At 40.7% G+C, this 21,357-nt stretch overlaps 3 protein-coding genes, 1 long non-coding RNA gene and 1 pseudogene across 5 annotated transcripts in view; 4 read left to right on the top strand and 1 right to left on the bottom strand.

The window, feature by feature from the left end:
- Nucleotides 1–84: 84 nt before the first annotated feature.
- On the bottom strand, nt 85–20,218 carry cmss1 (cms1 ribosomal small subunit homolog). The gene is made up of 10 exons (XM_085921130.1): nt 19,918–20,218; nt 4,968–5,113; nt 4,566–4,631; nt 4,366–4,504; nt 4,234–4,293; nt 4,005–4,107; nt 3,849–3,909; nt 3,513–3,600; nt 3,332–3,420; nt 85–365 (listed from the first exon to the last, which is right to left on the bottom strand). The coding sequence occupies exons 1-10, from the start codon at nt 19,964–19,966 to the stop codon at nt 282–284; spliced, it is 885 nt and encodes a 294-aa protein (XP_085777256.1). The 5' UTR covers nt 19,967–20,218; the 3' UTR covers nt 85–281.
- Nucleotides 1,373–3,421, top strand: LOC147050688 (uncharacterized). Its single transcript, XR_015067314.1, has 3 exons — nt 1,373–1,558; nt 1,872–1,940; nt 3,317–3,421. It is a non-coding gene; the product is annotated as an uncharacterized LOC147050688 (long non-coding RNA).
- LOC147050687 (filamin A-interacting protein 1-like) lies at nt 7,205–11,301 on the top strand (annotated as a pseudogene). Its single transcript, XR_015067282.1, has 4 exons — nt 7,205–7,208; nt 9,163–9,390; nt 9,507–9,680; nt 10,030–11,301. The product of XR_015067282.1 is annotated as a filamin A-interacting protein 1-like (transcript).
- On the top strand, nt 14,155–18,612 carry LOC147050686 (filamin A-interacting protein 1-like). The gene is made up of 2 exons (XM_085921126.1): nt 14,155–14,711; nt 15,617–18,612. Exon 2 carries the CDS (start codon nt 15,867–15,869, stop codon nt 18,192–18,194), a length of 2,328 nt encoding a protein of 775 aa, XP_085777252.1. The 5' UTR covers nt 14,155–14,711; nt 15,617–15,866; the 3' UTR covers nt 18,195–18,612.
- il1rapl1a (interleukin 1 receptor accessory protein-like 1a) overlaps nt 18,852–21,357 on the top strand; it is a 287,826-nt gene continuing 285,320 nt past the window's right edge. Inside the window, exons 1-2 of the mRNA XM_085921128.1 lie at nt 18,852–18,887; nt 19,352–19,547. The gene's annotated coding sequence lies outside the window, so the exon portion shown is untranslated. The remainder of the gene's footprint in view (nt 18,888–19,351; nt 19,548–21,357) is intronic.

Genomic DNA, 21,357 nt, shown 5'->3' with positions numbered 1-21,357 from the left:
TGTGGGGATTTTCTATTTGGAACTAATCAATGACATGAGACTCAGCAGGAGAGACTTCCTTTTAAAGATCGCTGGAAACATGTCATCACTTCACAGTCAATTTATTGAAAACATCTCGCCAAGACATTTTGTTGAACAAACAATGTCGCACATTTTTACACTCCTCCTGACAACAGTAAAAAAAAGCACAGCGTGGGCAAACAAAGAGCAAGATGCCATAGGACAAAGCTTTGAACGTGATGTGTAAATCATTAGCTCAGAGTCAAGTTGACAATCTTGAGTTAAAACAGTCCAATTTTGACTTTATCTGCTTTGCATCTGTTGAGGATGCAGCTCTCCAACAGCTTAAAGACATCCAGTTTGATCTGAAAAAAAAAAGAGAGCAGAAACATTTGGAAAATATAATACAGCTTACAATTGTGCAAATGTATGAATCAAAAGCTCAAGAAATAAATGCAACCACTGGTTAGTACAAGGCTGCATTCTCGATAACTTTCCTATGACAGACTTGGAAAAAGTTCTTAGAACTGAAAATATTGACACCAAGATATGTACCTCCAGATATTAAAAAAAAAAAAAAAAAAAAATTTTTTTATATTCTACAGTAGTTCTGAGTATCGATACTCCTCCCTAGCGCTCGGGGACGCAGCAGTGAAATCAACTTTATCTATTTATTTATTTATTGTTTATTTATTTGGGTTATTTGCTTATTACTTATTCATCGCTCTTGTCTATTCGTTTTTACTCTTTGTGCTATTTGCTTGTATGTGTTGTGTAATGTGTCTAGTCACTGTGGAACGGTGGGAAACATAATTTGGATGTCTTTCTGTGTCTTAACGTTAAGAAATTGACAATAAAGCTGACTTTGACTTTGAACTCCAGATGCACAGCTCTACTTTGTTGAGTATAAACTACCGTATTTTTCAGACTAAAAGTCGCTCCGAAATATACGTCGCCTTAGCCATAAAATGCACAATAAAGTGAAAAAAAACCCATAGATAAGTCGCACCGGAGTACAAGTCGCATTTTGGGAGAAATTTATTCGACAAAATCCAACACCAAGAACAGACATGAACGAGCAACAACAGGCTCAACGTAACATTGACAGTTATCCAAATAACTATATCATGAATAACACCTTTATCAAACCATCTGTGTCACTCCAAATCAGTAAATCCATTGATCGTCCTCTATGTCAACAATGCTGGGGGTGCGCCGCTGACGTCGGTTGCAGTTCAAATTATTCAACAGGCCCATATAACTATAAATATTATTATAATTATAAATTTTATCAAAGAATCTCTGTCACTCCAAGTCATTAAATCCTTTGTCCTTTATGTAAACATCGCCGCGTGTGCGCCGTGCTGCTGCTGTCAGTTGCAGTTGCTACATAGCGGTTCATTTATTGCGGTCTCACTACATCGCGGATTTTTGAATTTTGAAAATTTGTGAATAATTTCACATATAAGTCGCTCCTGAGTATACGTCACCCCCCCCCACCTAAACTATGAAAAACCCCGCAATTTATAGTCTGAAAAATACAGTAATCTAAGGAGAGGTAAGGCCATACAGCATATTATTGTACCATATAGCATCAGGCAAAATTGTATGAAATTATATCGAAGTACATATTGTGTTATTGTATATCAAGGTAGGTATTGTCTTGTCAGGTTGAGAAAGATACACAGTCCGACACTTGAGCGATGGTTTAGCAATCAGTCTGTGCATTTTATAAACAGTTTGTACTTTTCATGGTCAGGAGTGAGCTTTTCGATCGAGGGCTCCTCCGACAGCTCTTCGCTTTAGCCTGGACATCCACTTTTTGATTTCCATATTATGTATTTTATGTGCCCTCTTTGCATCCATTGCAGCCTGGTGATCCTGAAAGGGGGATCCCTTCCATCTGTGGTTCCTTCTCAAGGTTTCTCATTTTTCCCCTGGTAGGTTTTTTTGAGTTTTTCCTTGCCCTTTTGGGAGCTCAAGATCAGGGGATGCTTTGAGAATAATTGTCAATTGTTTGTCTATGTGAAGCCCTTTGAGACTGCTTGTGATTTAGGGCTATACAAATAAACTTGACTTTGTGGCGCACCGGCCATTTTGTTCAGCGTTGCAACTCAACTTTTATTTTGAACACATCTACTAGTTAGCTGGAGGAGATGGGAAGTTTACCCAAACAATACTGTGGCAACAATAAGTCGGCAATGGCAGTCCGTTCGTTACTCTGTCCATTTCACCCCACTTGCATCCCGAAACTGCTTTCTTTCTCTGGCAATTTGCCCTTGCTCTGCAGCCAGGTCGTGATGTGATGAGGTCAGGCGCTCTATCACGAAGCCATGGGCAGGGGGATCAAGAAATCCTCGAGGCGAGCAATATGTATTTTGCTTGTCATTCTAATTTTATTATTGGCTGTCTTTTATGTTTTCATGACCACAATTTCGCTGCATCTGCACCACAGAAGTTGACAATAAAAAGCTTTCCATTCTATTTTATTCACATTTCCTTTGTTGCAGTGGTTGTTGTGTGCCCCATAAACAGGAAGGTCACTAAAGATAGCGAAAACATTGCTAAGTTGGCAACACTACAGACGGTGGAAGTTCTTGCTCTCTGTCTTGCTTGTATTAGCGTTTGCACGTGCGTGCGCACATAAAATAGAAGCATCATTTTTGGAAATTAAAAGTTCAGTAAATTTGACATTTTTCTTTGATTTGTTATCATTGTGTGGGCCAGACAGAGACTGTGGGCAGGCAACATGCGGCCCCCAAGCCTTATTTTGCCGAGATCTGGCTTTGAGTCTTCAAAAAATGTGTGGGTGGAAGTCTGAGTGCCTGTAGTTAGGATCTACCACACAAAGATAACAAATAATAAAGACCCAAAAGAATAACAATAAAGTGAAAAATATCATAATAGTTGAACGCTCTATAACAAGGATTGTAAACCGGTGGTCCACGGCCCTCTGGTGGTCTGTGGCGCAATGTCAGCTGGTCCGCAAAATTGGAAATGGAAAATAATTGTAACATTTTTAAAATAAAATGTATTAATTATTCAGACTTGATCTATTTTCCAGCTAGTTTTGTGAATCATTTACCCATCCAAATTATCTCAAATGTAGCAGAGATTCCCAAAATAAACATTCAGATACAAATAAATAGCCTGTATAGGTTTATCCTCCTGCGGTGCAAATTAAAATAATATTCCGCCAAAGCAGTGCTCCCCGAGTTGCTTCTTGATTATAATGGTGGTCCCTTGGACAAAACCAGTTGAAAACCCCTGCTCTACAAGTTCACAGAATGTGTGTAATGTAATATTGTGCCAACAGGGGGCGGTAGATCACCTCAGGAATGTCGATCATCCTCCTGCACTTCTTGTCTCTCCAGTTCCAGTCCAGAACCAGAAAACGCAACGCCTGCAAGTCCAATCCATCTTAAAAAAAAAAAGAGAGAAATAAATGACTTGAATGTTTCTTTTTTTGTTTTGTTTTTTGAAATGTTAAAAACTGGTAACTATGCAGTTACCTTGGTGAATAAGAGCACTGATCCTACAAGGAGTACCGACTCCTATGTGAAAGACTCCCTTTTGCAGCAGCTTCACCTGCTCCTCAATCTTTGCACGACACCAAAATACACAAGCACCAGTGTTAATTCTCATACTGAAATCATTCTCGAGCAAGGGTGGGAAACCTAAGGCCCACGGGCCAGACACAGCCTGCTGCAGTATTTGACTTGCATGCAATTCTAAAACAGAGACATTTTAATAAAATAAATAAATAAAAACTACAAATGCTTGCTGCAGATACGACAATGGTTTCCACCCCTGATCTAGAACATTCACTTGCACTGAAATGGTACAACCTTGATGTGTTTTGCAAAAAGCTTTACGGTCTTTGCTTCACCCTTGAATGTTGTCATTTGCCTTTGAAAGAAATAACAAGAAATTAAACAATGCTTTGGTTCATCACACTTAAGCTTTGGTTGCATTATGGGATGCAAAGAAATGAAACGTCTTACTTTATCAGCTCGAGGGAACGGAGGGCAGAGCTGCAGACGATAAGCAGCACTACCGACCTTTTTTCTGTGTGTTGTCTCCGAACCTTTGCCCATTTGGGACAAACTGATAGAAGAAGAAGGAAAAAAAAAAATTAAAAGGACAACGCCCCTGCTGCAACCATTGGCATTTCACTTGGGCCCTATTTTTGTAAATTACTATGACAGCAAGAATGTGAAAAATGACACTCACTGTGCTTCAAATAGGATGAGAGGCTGTGTGTCAGGTCATTGCAGGCCAGGAAGCAAGAATCTGAAAAAAATGCGGGAGAAATCTAAAGATGGCAAAAGGTTGAAATGCAAATGCAGATTTGTGAAGACTCACCGTGAAGTTTGAGCTCCTCCTGCTCGATCACAGAGCGCTTGTCTGAGAAGTAGCGTGTGAGGAGGTTCTGAAGGTCTGCAGGACAGCCCGGTTTGGGCTCAGAGGCGGCCAAAACATCCGTGATGGTTTTCCTCTTCCACTGGAAATGCAGTTGAACTATGACCTCGGCCTTGGACGTGAGCAACACAAGTTTGGCCTACCTTACGCTTTCTGGGTGATTTGGTTGATGTTTCCTTCTCGTTCTTCTGCTTTGGAATGTTTGACGCCTGACGCAACACAGATGTGGTGAACTTGACAGAAAATTACTCAACTGAAGACAGGATTAGGGATCTTAGTTGATAGAAGGTTTTTATTTGTAGTGATGTCATGCTTGGCTGCTGTCTGCTGATTTGGAACCGTTTGTGTTCCAATGTAAAATGTCCCCGCAATTTCTTTTCATGCGTTCTTCAATCATTGAGACTTGAAGAATCTTGAAAAACAATCTCATTGCTCACTCTGCATTATTAGCTTTCATTTGATAATTTGGCCGGGAAGTGTTTTGCATACAAATAATTATGTTTCAACTCCAACACTGTATTTGAAAAGATATTGTGTTGAAATACCTTTTCATTCTTTTTCTTCTTTGCTGGCACTGTTTTTTCCGTTAGCTTCTTCCTCTTCTTTGTGTTATTTGCTACATTTGGCTTTCCTTTAATTGATTTGTTCTTGTTTTTCTCCTTTTCAGCCTTCCCATCCACCTCAGCGCTATCTGTTACACAAAGATTAAAAAAAGGAAAAAGGTGTTATATTTAAATAGTAAGTCACATGCAATAAAGCAGTTAAGATACATACATAAGAGGGGAAAATTATCTATCGGTATGACACGGTGCAACATATTTTTAAATAAATCTCCCTCAACCTAAAACAGAGCCTTGTTAGTCTTGGAAAGGTCTCTTCCTTTCAGATTGGGTAGAGCGATTAAATACATGAATAAAAGAAGAGTGGGAAAGAAAAAGAAGCCTCATGTTAAATTCACATCACACTCTTTTTGACCATCATTATAACCAAGCATAGGATGTATTTAAAAAAAAAACAAAAAAAAAAACAAAAAAAAAAAAAACATCCATGCCTTTGAATTTGAGTAGAGCTCGAGAAATACGATTTAAGTAGAATTAGATGGCTCAGATGTACCTAATGTTGTGGTTGGATGTGTGAATAGTAACCATCAATGCACATTTGACTCCCATTTTTGTCCTCTTATTTCTCCATCCCCAAATGCATTAGTAGTATCATCGCATCCATCATCATCCACCGCCTGCTTATGGTTTTTTTCTTTGCCGGGCTCATTACTGTCAGAGGTGCGCAGAAAAAAAATGACAAAAGATGAGCGCAGGATTGTAGTTCACAATCACTTTTGGCAGCCTGTTTGCTTTCTGTCCAGAAATGGTTCCACCCTTTTCACAGCCAGACTCATCGAGTGTCATTAGTCCAGAATGGGACTCCATCAGTTGAAGCACCAACCCCCACCCTATTCGTCCTCTATTGATGGAAGAAGCCTTGTAATTGCCTCACGACAGTGAGGTTGACTTGAGGACATTCAGATGTCGACACACCGAAGAGCGTGAAGGGTCACCAATAAAAGCTTACAGTATACATCTGCGACAAATGATACACCTGCCTTGCATGTAAGTCTTTTTCCTTGATAGCACTGAATTACTAATAAACATGCTATTCTAGTCACCTTAATTTTGATTAATTCAACCTTTAGTGACATTTAGCATGATTTTTTTTTATTGTGCGTGACATTTATACATTGAAGTTCAAAAGAGTCAGCAAAATTATGCGTAAAATGTGTATTCTGGAGCAAATGTTGCATTCGTTGAAAAAAAACACAAAAAAAACAAAAAAAAATTCTTTGAATCTGGAGTGTATTTGACATTATTTGAAAAATACATATTTTCTATTTTGATTATGAAAAACAGCCTTTATTGACAATGGTGAAAATGAATGCTTAATTAATATTATTTACAATAAAATGCTACTAATGTTGGTCCTTTGTCTACACTTATGAGAAAAATTAACAAGCCATTATTTAAAAAGTAAAACAAGTAAGGATGGGAAAGTATTAGGTTGACTGTGTGTAAAATCATCAATATTATTAATACAAAAAAAGTCTAAAAGTTAGCTGTGGGTGTCATTGACAATCAACTATTTAGAAAATAATTTGGGGTAGGAATTTGACAGTTTTTTAAAAGTGGTAAATTTGACTACAGGAAATATTAATTACATTATATATTTTTTGGAAAGACAATTTGCACCGCATACATATACACAAATCTGATCATGAATAACTAAGAATGCTAAGCGGTCATTGTGTCAGTCATCACTGTGAGGCCATTGTTGTCACTGGTCAACTACAACCGCCTATCTACACGCCATCAGTTGGAAAGCAAACTGTTACACACGTAAAAAACTAGTATAGAACACTAAAGTGCAAAAACAACGACTACAAGACAGTCAGTCTCCAAGAAGCCTCTCACTCTCTGAGCAATAGGATCAGATAACAGCAAATCAATAGGAGTCAATGGGAGTGGAGGAAGTCGAGAAAATAGAAAATGGCTCTCTCCTTGTCATTTTTGACCGGTCCATCAATAAAGGTCATTGGTTTTAATGGGCAGTCAATGATGAGAAATGGATAAAACGGCAATCGACTGTTTACAGAAAATTACCTTTTGGTTTTAGTGTGTGTGTGTGTGTGTGTGTGTGTGTGTGTGTGTGTGTGTAGCGGGATTCCAGACAAACAGCTTTCAGGTTTTAAGTGGTGTGTGTCATTGTACCTACAACAATTATTAGTGATTACATGGGTAAGCAAGTTTGTGGGAGCGATGCTTACACGCTCACCGTAATCCTGCATTGACCAATATTGATGCAATGGATAATATTCATAGACTTCGCACTGTGTATTCCAAATTTGTACTCTTAACACCAAGACTCAGCTAAAACAAAGCAGCTGTCAAGGCGACTACCACATCATCCCTCCAAGACAACAGAAAGCAAAAAAAAAAAAAAACTACAACTACAGATGGCTCCCGTTGACAATGACAGATTTAAAACTGCATGTTGCTTCTGTTGCTATGGTTGTTGGCCATATGGAAGGCATAGGAGCGACTGTTGAGTGTGGCTTTCAATAATAAATGGATACTTTGGACTGTTCATCATCGGTATTAAAGCCTTAGTCTTCTGTGGCTGCTGCTGCTCGTCTTGTGAGAAGATTCATGGAGTGATGCCTTCACAAAAAAAGGAGGGGGGGGGGGGTCATGCATGGTTTGTACGAAGAAAAAGAGACTATTCATGTTGACCAAATAGCACTGCAGCCATGACAGATCGTGAAAAAGTGTTGTTCAAATGCAGCAGCTACCCCTTCAAAAGGGTGTTAAAAGTGGAACGGTTCGGGTTGGCTATTTTGGGATAGTCAAAATAGAAATGTCTAAAATCACATTTCAGAGTTCTGAAACTGAGCTGCTCATCAGAGACAAGACTTACACTTGATCTAATATGAACTCATGTGATGGATTCTTCCCATTAGATTTCATTCCAGGCTTTTTATCTTCTGAAGAACTCATTTTTATTGGCACATGGTACATTGCTAAGCCCTCAAGTGACAGCAATCATATGAATCATACTTCCAGCAGTGATGTAATAATTGTGGAATCTAACATCTTATGAGCGCAGGGTGTGTGTGTGTGTGTGTGTGTGTGTGTGTGTGTGTTGTGAGAGAAGGACACAAAATAGCTAACAGAATTTCACAACCTTCCGTCAAAGAACTCTTATTAGAGAGGAGAGGAAAAAAAAAAACTTCTCAGAGGACAGTTTACATCAGAGCCTAAAAATGTTGACCATATTTATTACATTATGGAACCGGCAAGCAGTCATTGTTTGGCTTTCCAACTCAATGCCTGCCATGTGATTTGTGGGCCTGGGCAAACACAATAATGAACAGACCACCTAAGGGCAAAAAAAAACAAAAAAACACACAAACCATATTTGGAAAAATATGGGTTTCATTTGTTTTGCAAGAATGAAGTACAAATGTTTCCTGAAATTCCGATTTAGTCATAATTATTGCGACACGAAAACATCCGTCACAACAAACAAAAGTGAGATCACCCTCTTTTTGGTTGCAAGAATGTTAACAGGAAGTTCTGGTTTATGGACTAGTGGCACAAAAAGCAGGAAAGATCAACTTTAAATAATTAGATAGGTAAAGTAGTAAATTGTTTTTAAAGGCGTGTGTTGACATCAAGTGTCAACATCAAGTGGTGATGTTGTGGACAAATGATCCAGAGTCTTTGTGGAATTTTCTTAAAAAAAAAAAAAAAAACATGGAACGAGAGACAGACCAAGCGATCCAAGGCCAGCTAAAGAAATAAAAGTAATGAAACAGAAACAATAACTAAGTTTAGAGTTCAATTAAAGGTACAAGAGTTATTCAGATTGATATTTCATTAGAAGGTGGAGAGAACATACTGATCGAAACCTCAACCCATTAGATGGATTCAGTTACGGTTCACTCCAAGCAATCAGTCTTGGTTCAGAGGTCATCTGCTTGGAACTATAGATCATCAAGTACGTCATGGCCAGAAAATAAAAAAAAATTGGGGGGGACCATTTTTCATCGAATTATCTGCAAAACCAATAACACAGTCTGTCATAGTGTTATGCCATGTGGCCTGCTGCCGTTTTATCGTTCTTGGACTTCAGTCAAATGATTAAAAAAAAAAAAGCTAAATGTAGATTATCCTCTTCTGTTCCTCCTAGAAATCCATCCCACTTGTGAAAGTAGCGTGCAAGCTCATTGGAATTAAGTGGATCCCAAGAAAAACAACGTACAGTCTTGCATTTTTTTCATCCAAACGTAGCAAGATCTCATTTCAGATGAATAACAGGGAAGACAAGAGATGCAAGCGCAAGAGGAAACGTTTGAGAGAAGATCTTTCCCGTGACGACATGTTGTTCCTGCTCAGTGTTCTGGAGGGAGAGCTTCAGGTGGGATAACCGTGGAAAGTTTTTGGATTTAGCCAAATGTAGAACATGTCTCGTGAGCCCCATAAAGTACTCGGAACAATTGAGTAAACTCATTGTTGTGCTGTTCGTCACGCCAGGCGAGAGATGAAGTCATTGCAGTGCTGAGAACACAGAAGACAGACTCGGCTCTACTCAAGGCCCACTACGGTTTTATTGGATTGGATGAGGCGTTACGTTCCCTGCACGGGGACTGGCTGCGATGGCAACAACAGGACTACCTTGAGGATATGTGCAAAACAGCGACTGCCGAGGTACCAATAAGAAGAAACGAGACACCATAGGGAGTCGGTAATCAAATTTAATGAGGTGAACATAGCACCATCTGACAAAAGCGGATTAATTACTGCTGCTTCACTGCACGTTGAGTAATTCTGTACTGCCGGCAAAGCAATTATACCATAATGATTTTGCAACCCATCTGGATTGTTTTGGTTTCACTTGATTGAGAGTACTTTTCGTCATGATCTTCCGATGTTACTGAGGCAATAAAAATAGAAACCAAACTAACCCTAATCTTTCACGAATTTAATCCCATTCTTGTCATGTTAACATTATCATGCTTTTCTTGGATTCTTTTGGCATCTCATTAATTTCATACAGTCCCACAAAAGGTCAAACAAGAGGAGCGAAGAGCTTCTAGAGGTATCAAACGCTCACAGAGATGCTGTTGGCAGAAATGAAGAGCGGCCGAGAAACCACTGGGATTTCTTTCAAAAGTATAAGTGCGTTATAGCGCTACTGGAGGAGGACCGAGAGAGGTTAGTCGGTGTTCATATTAATACACACAGGATTACACAAAAGTCATTCTCAAAGAAAGTTAAGGAATTTCACATTCAATTCAATTTCTACATTCATGCAGGCCTTCGGTAAGGCACGACACGGAAACAGAAATGAGTAGCAAGGCTCCAAGACGAGTGAATTGAAGGAAAACACCACATTGGGGGTTGACCTTTTAGCATGGCTAAAAGCTTCCAAAGGTTGATTTAGCATGATATGGTTCCTTTAAAAAATATTTCTAAAATATTGTCTACAATCTATATATTTATATCCATAGATCAATTAGTTACTACTATACGGCTAACGACCAGGTGGACAGATAAAAATATGACGTGCCATTATTTTTTCCACTTGTGCTAGCAGTGGAACATTAAAAGCTGTCTCCATATGACTCACACTGTAGTTAGAGATGGTCATGACAGCATTGCTGAAGAAAAAACAATGAAAGTGGCATAACATTTTTTGCAGAGTACTGTATGCCATAAGAAACCCAACAACAGACTCCAGCTCAAATTCAACGTGATATAATTGCGTTCTTAACTTGAGTTAATATCCATTCTCTTCCTCTTGGTATGAAAGTTGTACAGTGATTTAAGTGTTGCAGCACACTAGAGAAAACCATCTGGACTTTCCGACGTACATGTGAGCCCCTTTAGCCCAAACTCATCCATTAGGCTTTTTTACAGTTCCTCCACTTGGAAAGGCCATTGCAGCCTGGACTTGGTTGGAGCCCGCTTGTAAACACAAACATGTGATTACACGTACCAAATATTTTTGGCACCTGCCTGCCCCTTGGTCAGCCAGTACCTCTTCTGAAGCAAATGGAATAAAAATTGATGGTAGTTGAAACGTTTCCCATTCCAAATAACGACTGCATTCAGATGTGGCCTGTGGCTATGGCTTGGTCTGTTGGCGGGGCTAGGCCAGTGGGTATGGCTAGGTCTGGTGTAGCAATCCTATTTGAGGCCCATGCTGGCTCTGCTACCGCCACAGTTCACTGACTGTGTAATCTAATTCTGGAGGATTTTTGGAAGTGTAGCCTGCATTTGTTGGTAAGAGCGCAAACAATTAAAGTGACCCGCCAGAAGAGAACATTGCAATTTAAGACCAAAAATAATCATGCCACATAAAACACACATAAAATGTCCTTTCAGAAACTGACACCTTCTGCGTAACACTTGAGTTTGCCAAACATGACGTTTAAAAACCATACCATTTTCAAATAGAATTTAATTTCAAGATAGTGTTCACAAGTGTCTCTCATTCCAATTAATAAAAGCTCCAGCCAAAATGAGGACGTACGTAAAAAAAAACCTGTTGATCGCGAATGACCTACCATCTGATGCAAGTGAGAAAGAAAAAATACTAACAATGCATTAAAATTCAACATAATTTGTCAATGTACAACAAAGGCTGAATCGACTTTGTTGCTTTTGTTACTGATTGCACAAGTCTCTTCCAAATATGCACCACCGCTGCCTGCCAGTGATTGAATAAAAATGTGATTGGGCAATCTGTTAATAATGCCAGATGTTTCGATTCCAGCAGATCTAAAGTCACACAAATCTGAATTAGAGCACTATGCTTGGAAAAATAATGCACTGAAATAGCGAGGTGGGACCACCTGTCCTTCATTTATTCTCAAAACGTATTCAATGCTCGTTTGTACGCCCAATTATTCAAAATGTCACACATCAAACCCTTCAAAAATCTCTCAATCTGCTTCTGTTTGTTTCTTCTAAACAGAAACATTCATCACAGCTTTTGTATTTGTCTTTTTTGAAGTTCCGCCAACAGCCATGTGCAAAACAGACGACCCATATGAGATGCAAACTATACGGTGAATTTATTCCATTTATTGCGGATCATCTCTAACGCAGTTCTCTGATCCTTGTTGCATGTCATGTGCACGTTGCAATTAAACAACGTGGTTGTTCCGGCCACTTGCCATCAGATTACGTACGTTTCATATGGTCATGGTCTGTCATCGGGCGACGGCATCCTTGACATTAAACACACTCATGTGTACGCCGTACGTACACTTGAGTCTCCACTTCAATTCATTAACTGTAGACTTAACCCTTTCCTTAAAAAAACAAGTTAAAAAAAACGTATCCCGTAACAAAAAGCTTTTGCAAAAAAGTTTCTTTAAACTCATCTGAAGGCTGCATTGACATAATCAACAATTGATGGATCATTACTCATTTAGCGATGTAACAACCCCAAAATCAATGAATATCAATGATAATAGCAATTTGTTAAAAACTCACCATAACTTTCACCAAGAACCTAAGCTAAACCTTTTCAAAGCTTAGATGTGTTTTTTTTTTCTTTCTTCTCATGGATTTTTTTCGCCCAGAGAATAAACTCTGCTATTCTGAACAGTATGGGAGAAACATTAAAAGCCCTGCTTGGAAAGAAAAGAAAAAAAAACAACTATGGACTTTGACAGAGAGAGATTTAACTGTTTTTGTGGTTCTTTTGTGCTTTGTTAAATTCACCGGCACTACAGCAGAGGCAACAATTTGAGGATCTACGGCACATAAGTTTGGCTGTGCCTCATTTGTCAGAGGCAGAAGCTAAAAAAATATAGATATTTTGGTGAAATTACACCCCGAGATGAAAATAGGACATTCGGTTGTCATGGTACATGGGGCCATATTAAATGTCATTCAACGCTTGAGGCCTTTCTTGGAAAGGTCTTTGCGGGATGGCCTCATGCTTGTAATTGAGGACGAGCACTGCAGATGTCAGGTCTGCGATGGGAGCAAGGACATTGAGAACTCTGCAGCAAGAGTCGTGGGTGTGTGGATCGGAATGCGGAGGTCGCTCACCTTTCGGAACATGAGCAATGTTTAACGTCCAGCCTTTGGTGGGCAAAGCGGAAAAATCGAGTGATTTAAAAACAACGGTAAATACTGCATACAAGGAATGAGTATTCCTTAATGCAATACGGGAAAATGACCTATCAATTAGATTTGTGACTGTCGGACAACATTCAGTCAGATGACATCACAGTGCCTTTTTTTAAACAGCAATCTCGTTGAGTGTGAAACAAGAACAACACTACTGGCCGGAGTCAAGTGGTGCGCTCCTATTTTTCCATCGATTGCTTCAAAATGCAGTTAATCAACAATTAATTACACAAACAGGATTCTACGCAACAAACCTCTAGCACACTAACAAAAAATTCTGGAAATTCAGCCATACCACACAACTTAAAAATAGTGAGATTGTCTTTTAGATATGTTACGCTAGCTAAATCAAATATAAATTGCTACATTTTTCACTATTCAAAGCTGGCGAGGATTTAAAGCCAAACAGGTGAAAAATTCTCCCCTCTTTGGCAAGCTAATACCTAAACGTTTCATCATTGCCCTGTCGTTAATGTCTGTAAAAAGAAGAAGTCCCACAGTTTGTTTATCTGTTACTATTGGCAGTGTGCGGTGATTTAGCAAAACTGAAATTTTCCGTTTCGGGTTGTCGTCAGATGTGACTTATACAGGATATGACGAACACATCACTGCTTTTTGTCAATTGCCCTCCCGCGCCTGAACAGAAAGATGCGCTGAACACTCGACAAACAACAGGACACCGATGACGCCGCCAAGTGAAAACTGCGGTTGACCATTTTATAATTTCATCCAATAAAAAGCTGCGACTTGTTGAATGAGAGATGTATTAAGGGGTTTTCGGGGGAGGAGGAGAGAAAGAGAGGAAAAACATATGGATGTAATTGGGAACCGATGAAGTGATGATGTCATCTCACAGTCAGGTTATCAGGCCCCAAGCAAAAACCGCTAGGACACAGAATAAAAAATGCCGCTTTTTAAAACATATGCAAGAAAAACACATGCACGCACGCGCGCGCACACACACACACACACACAAGGACACACACAAGGACACACACACACACACACACACTTACACTTGCTTAGATGAACTGCAGCTCCTTGGACATGCCAACACATTCTGTCCTTCCCATTAGCCTCTTTGGCATGGCTACACAATGAGCTCATGTGGAATGGGCTCAACTCCAGTAAAAACACACTCGCACTAACACACACTCACACGCACGATCGTATTTCCATCACTTCAGACGACATTATAAACTTTCCAGGAGACTTAACCCTAACTATAACCACGACATGCCATTGCAACAGATCTCAACCTTACAATTCACATTACCAAGACTCTCTTTGTCACCAAAATGATGGCCTCCATAGCGTGTTAACAGATTTATGGTTCCAGAGCATGAGGAATACCTGACACCCACACCCACACACACATAGCAGTCTCGGCTATAACCATATAAGGACTGGCCGATGATGTAATGGGTGCCACTGACTGCGAGAAAGAGTCCATGCGCAGAGCACTTCTCATAATGTTTGGTTTTCCGCATGGAATGTCCACATCACTGGGATCTCCGGGAAGGGAGAGGTGAAAGATTTGAGGCCAACTAATCTCTGAGGATTTTTAAGGAAAGTGACACAGAACGGCAGGTAGGAGTATTTGGAAGATTTGAGTAATTTGTTCTTGTGCTTTAAAAGTTAGATTGTCACTTCGAGAGCAGCTGCAGCTGATTTAATAGACCTCTAAATTACCTTCTTGCTACTAAAAGACCATTATTTACCATTACTGTACATACCACAATTATTTCAAACTTAAATGCAGAACAGAAAGTACTTTGGACTCATCTGGAATGTTTTACAATATTTTGGGAAGGAGACATCAATAAAATATGACAGTACTAAAATATAAGTGATACAAATCTGAAATGGACACCCACTGGCAATAAATTTAAGAATATCATCGGTTCTGCAGAAGTAGAACAATAGATCTTGTTTGGATTGGGCTAGTTTAAAAGTCGCAGTTGGTACGTAATTGTCTGTGACTCACCGGGAATGCATGTCTTTCAGAGCCGCGCGTCTATTTGCGATGTATTTGCACGGCACAGAGGGGGAGGAAACGGTGGGATGTTTTAAAGGTACTGGTGGGTAAAGAAAATTCTTCATTAACAAATGCCACACACAAGGAACCATCTGCTGCGCTTGTGAAAACATCGTAAATCACAGTGCCTAAGACCACACGGATGACAATACTTACACCAATGACACAGCGACATGTGTTAAGGTTTACAGGTTGGTACACAGGAGAGAACAAAATGTTCTATGTTCTTGAATAAGGAGAGGAAAATGACTCCGTTCTTCTTAGGATTAAATAAATGTTTATGTTCGAAACAAGCCACAAAGGGAAATCATTTGTGTTTATCAGCCATGGCCAGAAAGTGAGGAAGTTTAAACATTACCTCATGTCCTTGATGAATGTAAGACAGAGTTACGCTGGAAACTCATTCAAAGACATTCTTCGGACATAACTAATGCTCCCTCCCCCCCACTCTCCACAGACTGAAGCTCCTGATTGTAAAGGAACGACAATACCAGGAGTTAAAGGAGACCATCAGAGAGAGAGACATATCGCTTCTTCAAGAGGAGCTGAACGGGCTGAAGGCTTTTGCACTGCTGCTTGTAAAGGGGCATCAGAGTTTGGAGAACCTGTTGGAGGACCACTGGCGTCATGTGAAAGAACTGAGCGTGATCACTGAAAGTATTGACCAGGAGGCCGGTAAAGCTAAACAGAGACCGCAGCCAAATTCGATGCATCCTAAGGTGGAGCGACACAATTCATACACAAACGTCCATCGCTCCCATCACGCTATGACAGCTCAACTCACCGACGAGGCGGCTAGAAGTCAGCCACTTAGACAGCAACACGCAAGCCTTGGCCGTCAGATAGAGGGGAAACGTGAAAGTTCAGCAAGGGAAAAGGACAAGGAGCTGCAGCAGACCGGTGATCGAGGAGCTCGACAGCCAAGTTCGCTGTCAGAAGTGGAGGTACTGAGGAGAAGGGTGGTGGAGATGGAAGGGAAGGATGAGGAACTTATCCGCATGAGGGACCAGTGTCGGGATCTGGATTGCAGACTGGTAAGGGAGACGACAAACTGCTCGAGCCTGAAGGATGAGGTGAATAGGCTCAATGGGAGAATCAGTGAATTGGACCGCATAGAGGAGACTTTGGGCAAAAGCAAACAAGAGTGTTGCAATCTGCGGGAGAGCTTGGAAAAAGAGACAAACGTCGGCAAGATGCTCTCAGGTGAGGTGGACTCCCTGAAGGTCAAAGTGAGAGAGTTGGAGACAAGTGAGGGCCAACTGCAGAAAAGCGAGGAGACAATCAGACATGACCTGGCCACGCTCAGGTCTCTGACAGCTGCCTTGGTGGAGGACAGAAAGACCATGTCGGAGAGACTGCAGGAAGCCGAGAGAAAACTTGGCAGGAGGGGGTTAAAAAAACCCGCGGGGAATTTTGAGGAAGAGGCACAGAGCTCAAAATCAGATGTTGAAGAAAAAATAACAGGCATGGCAAAGGAAAGGAATGAGTTACAAACACGGCTCACAGTGGAGCAGCAGAGATACATGGAGCTCGAGAGTAAAATGGTCACTATGAGAAAGAGGTTACAAGTTTTGGAGAACAGGAAAGAAAAGGAAGAGAAGTACACCCAAGGCTCTAGCAACAACGGTCCTTGGTGCCAAATGGAAGAGAATAAAGCCAAAAGACTCACATGGGAGCTGGAGAGGCTACAAAAAAGACTGCAGGACAAGGAGATGATGGAGAAAGAATTGATGAAAGTAGAGGATGACTACGAGTCTCTGGAAAAGAGATTCAAGGAGGAACAGATCAAGTCCAAGTCTCTACTCAGGGAGCTTGAGGTGGCCAAAAAGGAGCTTTCCGGATACAAGCAGGCAGAAAAGCAGGATGTAAACCAGGAACATCTTCTACTTTGTCGTCTTCAGAAGGAGCAAGTCAAGTCCAGGTTGCTCACGAGAGAGGTCAGTGCCCTGAAGGAGCAACTCCAGCAGTTGATGGGCACAGAAGAATCCATCAGCAGGGTCCAGACAGATCACTCTGCGCTGCAGGGTAAATTAATGCAACAAGAAGCCAGGAACCGAGAGCTCGCTCGAGAGATGAAAGACTTGAGCAGCGAACTCGACAGATACAGATGCTTAAAGAATCTTGCGCCAGGTGGGAACGAAGAGCATTATCGCCCCACCAAGGAAGTCCAAACCGAGCCACCGGCTGACTTGTCTACGGACTGCCAACTGCCTGCAACATTTGGCCAGAAACACAACGACGAGGATCCGAACCACAACATCGAAGTCATCGACTGCCGGGGCTCAACTCTCGTCAGCAACCTTAACAGCTTGAACAGTGCCAACAACATGGTGAGCCAAAACAGAGGCCACGCCGCCAACGGAGTAAATGTGCACCAAGCGAACGGGGACGTGATGATGCTGACGCACACACCGGGGCAGCCACTACAAATCAAGGTAACGCCTCATCACATTCTCAACACGGCCACCCTTGAGATCAGTAGCCCCACGACGGACGCCTCCGGCTCCTACACCAGCACAGCCTTCATACCATCTGGCGGAAACACACCAAACCAAAGAATCACCATCATCCAGAATAAAACGCCACCCTCGAGTCCGGACCGCACAATCTCCCTGCTTAACGGGACGCCCGTCTCTCGAGTAATGAGTCAAAATTCATCCCGCTCTGCAACTCCCGATCTTCCGATCCAGATTTTGACAGTCAGGACATGTTCGCCAGAGCCAACCGACATCGAGAGCCAGGGCGCCTTCTGCAAGACTCCTGGGCGGCAGAACAGCTGGCACCACTTGTGCTCCGGCAGCCCTGACTCCAGTCCCAGCATCATCACCACGGAAGACAACAAGATCCACATTCATCTTGGGAACCCATATCTCCCATCTCATGGCATGCCGCCACCTGTCGGGCCGTACTACCTTCGACATGAGCAGAGGACTCAAGTACTCGCAAATGGCTGCCATGTCAAAGGTGTGGGCAAGATTACCAGTAGCATTACTATATCGCCTGCTACATCTCCCACCTCACACTCCCCTATGTAGCACTGGCCAGTTCAAAAACGTGTGAATATCTCCGGCCAATTTACATTCAGTTTTATGCCCCCACCCCCTGAGACTTTGCAATTAAATCAATACATGTTTTTTAGACACACCATAGTTTGCTACAATCCACTTTACCTAATGTTTCTTAACCAAATAATATTTTGTATGACTGTTTCTACTGCTTGTATAAGAATGACAAATCAACTGCAGTAAAATATCCTATCTGTAAATGTGTGGACATTTCTTTTACTTGCTAACCTGGTTAAATTGTCACCATGTGTTGTCAAAAAGTGTTACTTATTTTGTGAAAAGTACAATAAAAATGGAAGAGTAAAAGGGTTGTCCAGGTTTGACTGTAGTTGGACAAGTTGCTCGAAAATGTGAAGCTTGACTTTAGGGACAAATCATAAATAAGCGCGATTATCAGTATTAAATATTGTCAGCCACCAAGCATAAGTGGCTGAGGCATATTTCAATGTTTTTCAAAAACAAGAAAAATAGAGCACACGTTTTGTATGTTTTTGATTGATTGATTGATTGATTGATTGATATTGTGAAAAAAAAAAAAAAAACCTCCCAAACCCTTAACCAATCACAGCTCACCAGTTTTCTGAATTTGAGACATGATTGGTTGTCACCTGTCAACTGTGATTTTCAGCCGACAGCAAGTGGCAAAACGGCTGCAACCCTGAGGTGAATAAAAATGGGTGAATTTTGATCCTTAATTAATCTTTCCACATACGCAGTATTAACCAGAATCCCATGTTTAGACTAGTGGGGGCACATACAACAAATATAGTCAAGAATTTTGGGTCGTTGTGTTTCTCTTTAAAGAGTGATCAACACAAATATAGCAGTCCATTTATCAAATTTTAAAAAGTATGTAGTGTAGAAGTGACACCGTTTTGCAGAAATAATGCGTTTAACTTTTTTGTGTGATAACTGCCCCCCCACACACACACACACACACACACACATCGAAGTGTAAAGGAGGGTTTGAAAATGGCTGGCAGTGATTAAAGACACTGACGCTGGTTCAAATTAATTTCACATTATTACAATACAAATACTATAATTTTGTTGCACATTGCCTAAAATAATTACATTATATTTATTGGTTTTCTTAGTGTCTTGCTCATCCATCAATTTTCATGCAGATAAGTGCTTGTTCTACCAGGCTGAACATATTCAAAAACCACCGGAGTGTGTGGCTGCACTCTGTCGACCAGACTGTGAACTGCGATTGGCAAGCAACAGACGTTGGAAGGTCCCGCGTTTCATCACGCGCGTATTAAGAAGTCATTAATGTTACAGACTGTTTGGAGGTGAAGCTACATGGGCAAAAACATCAAGGTAAGGTTGCAATGTGTTTACGGAGTCTGTCTAACTTTAAAAGGGATTACATGGGAATGCGCACACGTGTTTACTCTGTCTCACATGTTTACGTGCCCCAAGTAAGGGAAGCGTTGCACACAAGTGCGCCTACATCTTTGTTTTTGCTGGCTCAATTGTATTAATGTGTTGTTATTATTAATGTGTAAATAATCACTCGTTAGAACTTTTACTATAACCAGCAAGTGTTGAATGGCTAAAGCTAGCTTACAGGGAGCAACAACTAACAACGATTACACACGAGGCACCAACTCGTCATGCACAGAAGACACGTAGACGCATGTTTTTAGACACATAACACACTAAAATACATGTTAAAGTAATATTTTACCTGATTCACAGCCATGCTCCCACCACTCGTCTCCCAAGTCGTCCCCCATTTTTGCACGATTACGTTTCAGATGGCGTGTCCAATCAAATGAACCGATGTGTGAGCTGGCCGTGGGTGCGTTCACAAGCTGCGCGTTGCCAAAACAATACAAACAAATCACGAGAACACGCTGTGATTTATAAACTATGTGTAAAAAGACAACACACACAGGGAGTTTGACAACAACCCGATTTACATTACTAAAACTTTCACGTCGCCTCCTGATTTCTACGAGTTTGTACAGAAAGCAAAAGGAAACAAACGCTGAGATTGTCAGTAAGGGTTGTGTTCACGAACAGTGCGTTGCTAACCACTTAACCTCGTTTAAAAATGTAACATGGCATGATCAGACATGGATTTTTTTTAATACACAAAGTATCTGTGATAGTTTGATAATTCAATGCAATATTTTAGTGATAATAACTTATCTGTTGATCTGTATTCTTTTATTTTGGTTACACTAAAAATAAGGCCTCACCGCATAAGAATTACATTAATGTATGTGCATTTAAAAATTGTTTTTGACACTCTGGCCTCTATTTAGTTTGGGAATATTTTCAAACTTTGAGATGAGAGGAGCAGGCTGAGGACGTGTTTGGAACTGTGGTGCAGCTGTAGTGGAGAACCTCCCACAGCAATTGCATACTGCATGTATTTGGTGTTTGAATTACACTAATTACATTTTTTGCAGGGGGGGGGCGATGTTTGATTAAAGCACTTTCTGCCCCCTCCAAAAAACGAAGCCTAATTATGATAATATATACATAACAGATTTGATGTGTGTTATCCTTGCCGAGATAAAAACTCATAAAAAACAAGGCAAGGATAAATTCTGCAGTAATTCAGGTCGGATAGGCTCAGCCCCGCCCGCGACCCTTGTGAGGATATGCGGTATAGATGATAAATGAATGAATGAATTAACAATATTTGTATGGATGTACTCAACGATGGTTCAGCATTCTTTCTGCCAGCAGGGGGCGACGCCATAAATCAAACTTTTTTAAAGGATGGTCCTCGCTGGAGAAGATGGAGTAGTGAAGTGGTTCTTAACCTTTTTGACCTTGGTGCTCAGCTCTCCCTGTACAAAGTGCCCCGGGGGCTTATATTCACATATTAAGATTTGTGTGGGGTTTAATTATGTTAGTATTTAATACCTAAATACAATCCACTTGAAACATAATCAAATAATTAACCTTGTACAACGTCATTATCAAAAAATACTTTGATGTGTTTGTGTAAACTTTGTCAACAAAAATATTGATTTGATTTTGTAAATATGGCCATAACCTTCGATTGTTGTATTTTCTTTTAAATACTCATCGACGATTTTAGATTTCTTCTGGGGGGGGCAAAAGCATAACATCTAGTTGTGTTTGTTGTCTCTGTGACTCTCTCTCTCTT

This window comes from Syngnathus leptorhynchus, chromosome 9 (genome assembly GCF_054491065.1).
Source record: "Syngnathus leptorhynchus isolate UIUO chromosome 9, UIUO_Slep, whole genome shotgun sequence".
NCBI lineage: Eukaryota > Metazoa > Chordata > Actinopteri > Syngnathiformes > Syngnathidae > Syngnathus > Syngnathus leptorhynchus.
This window is presented reverse-complemented; position numbering and strand designations above follow the sequence as displayed.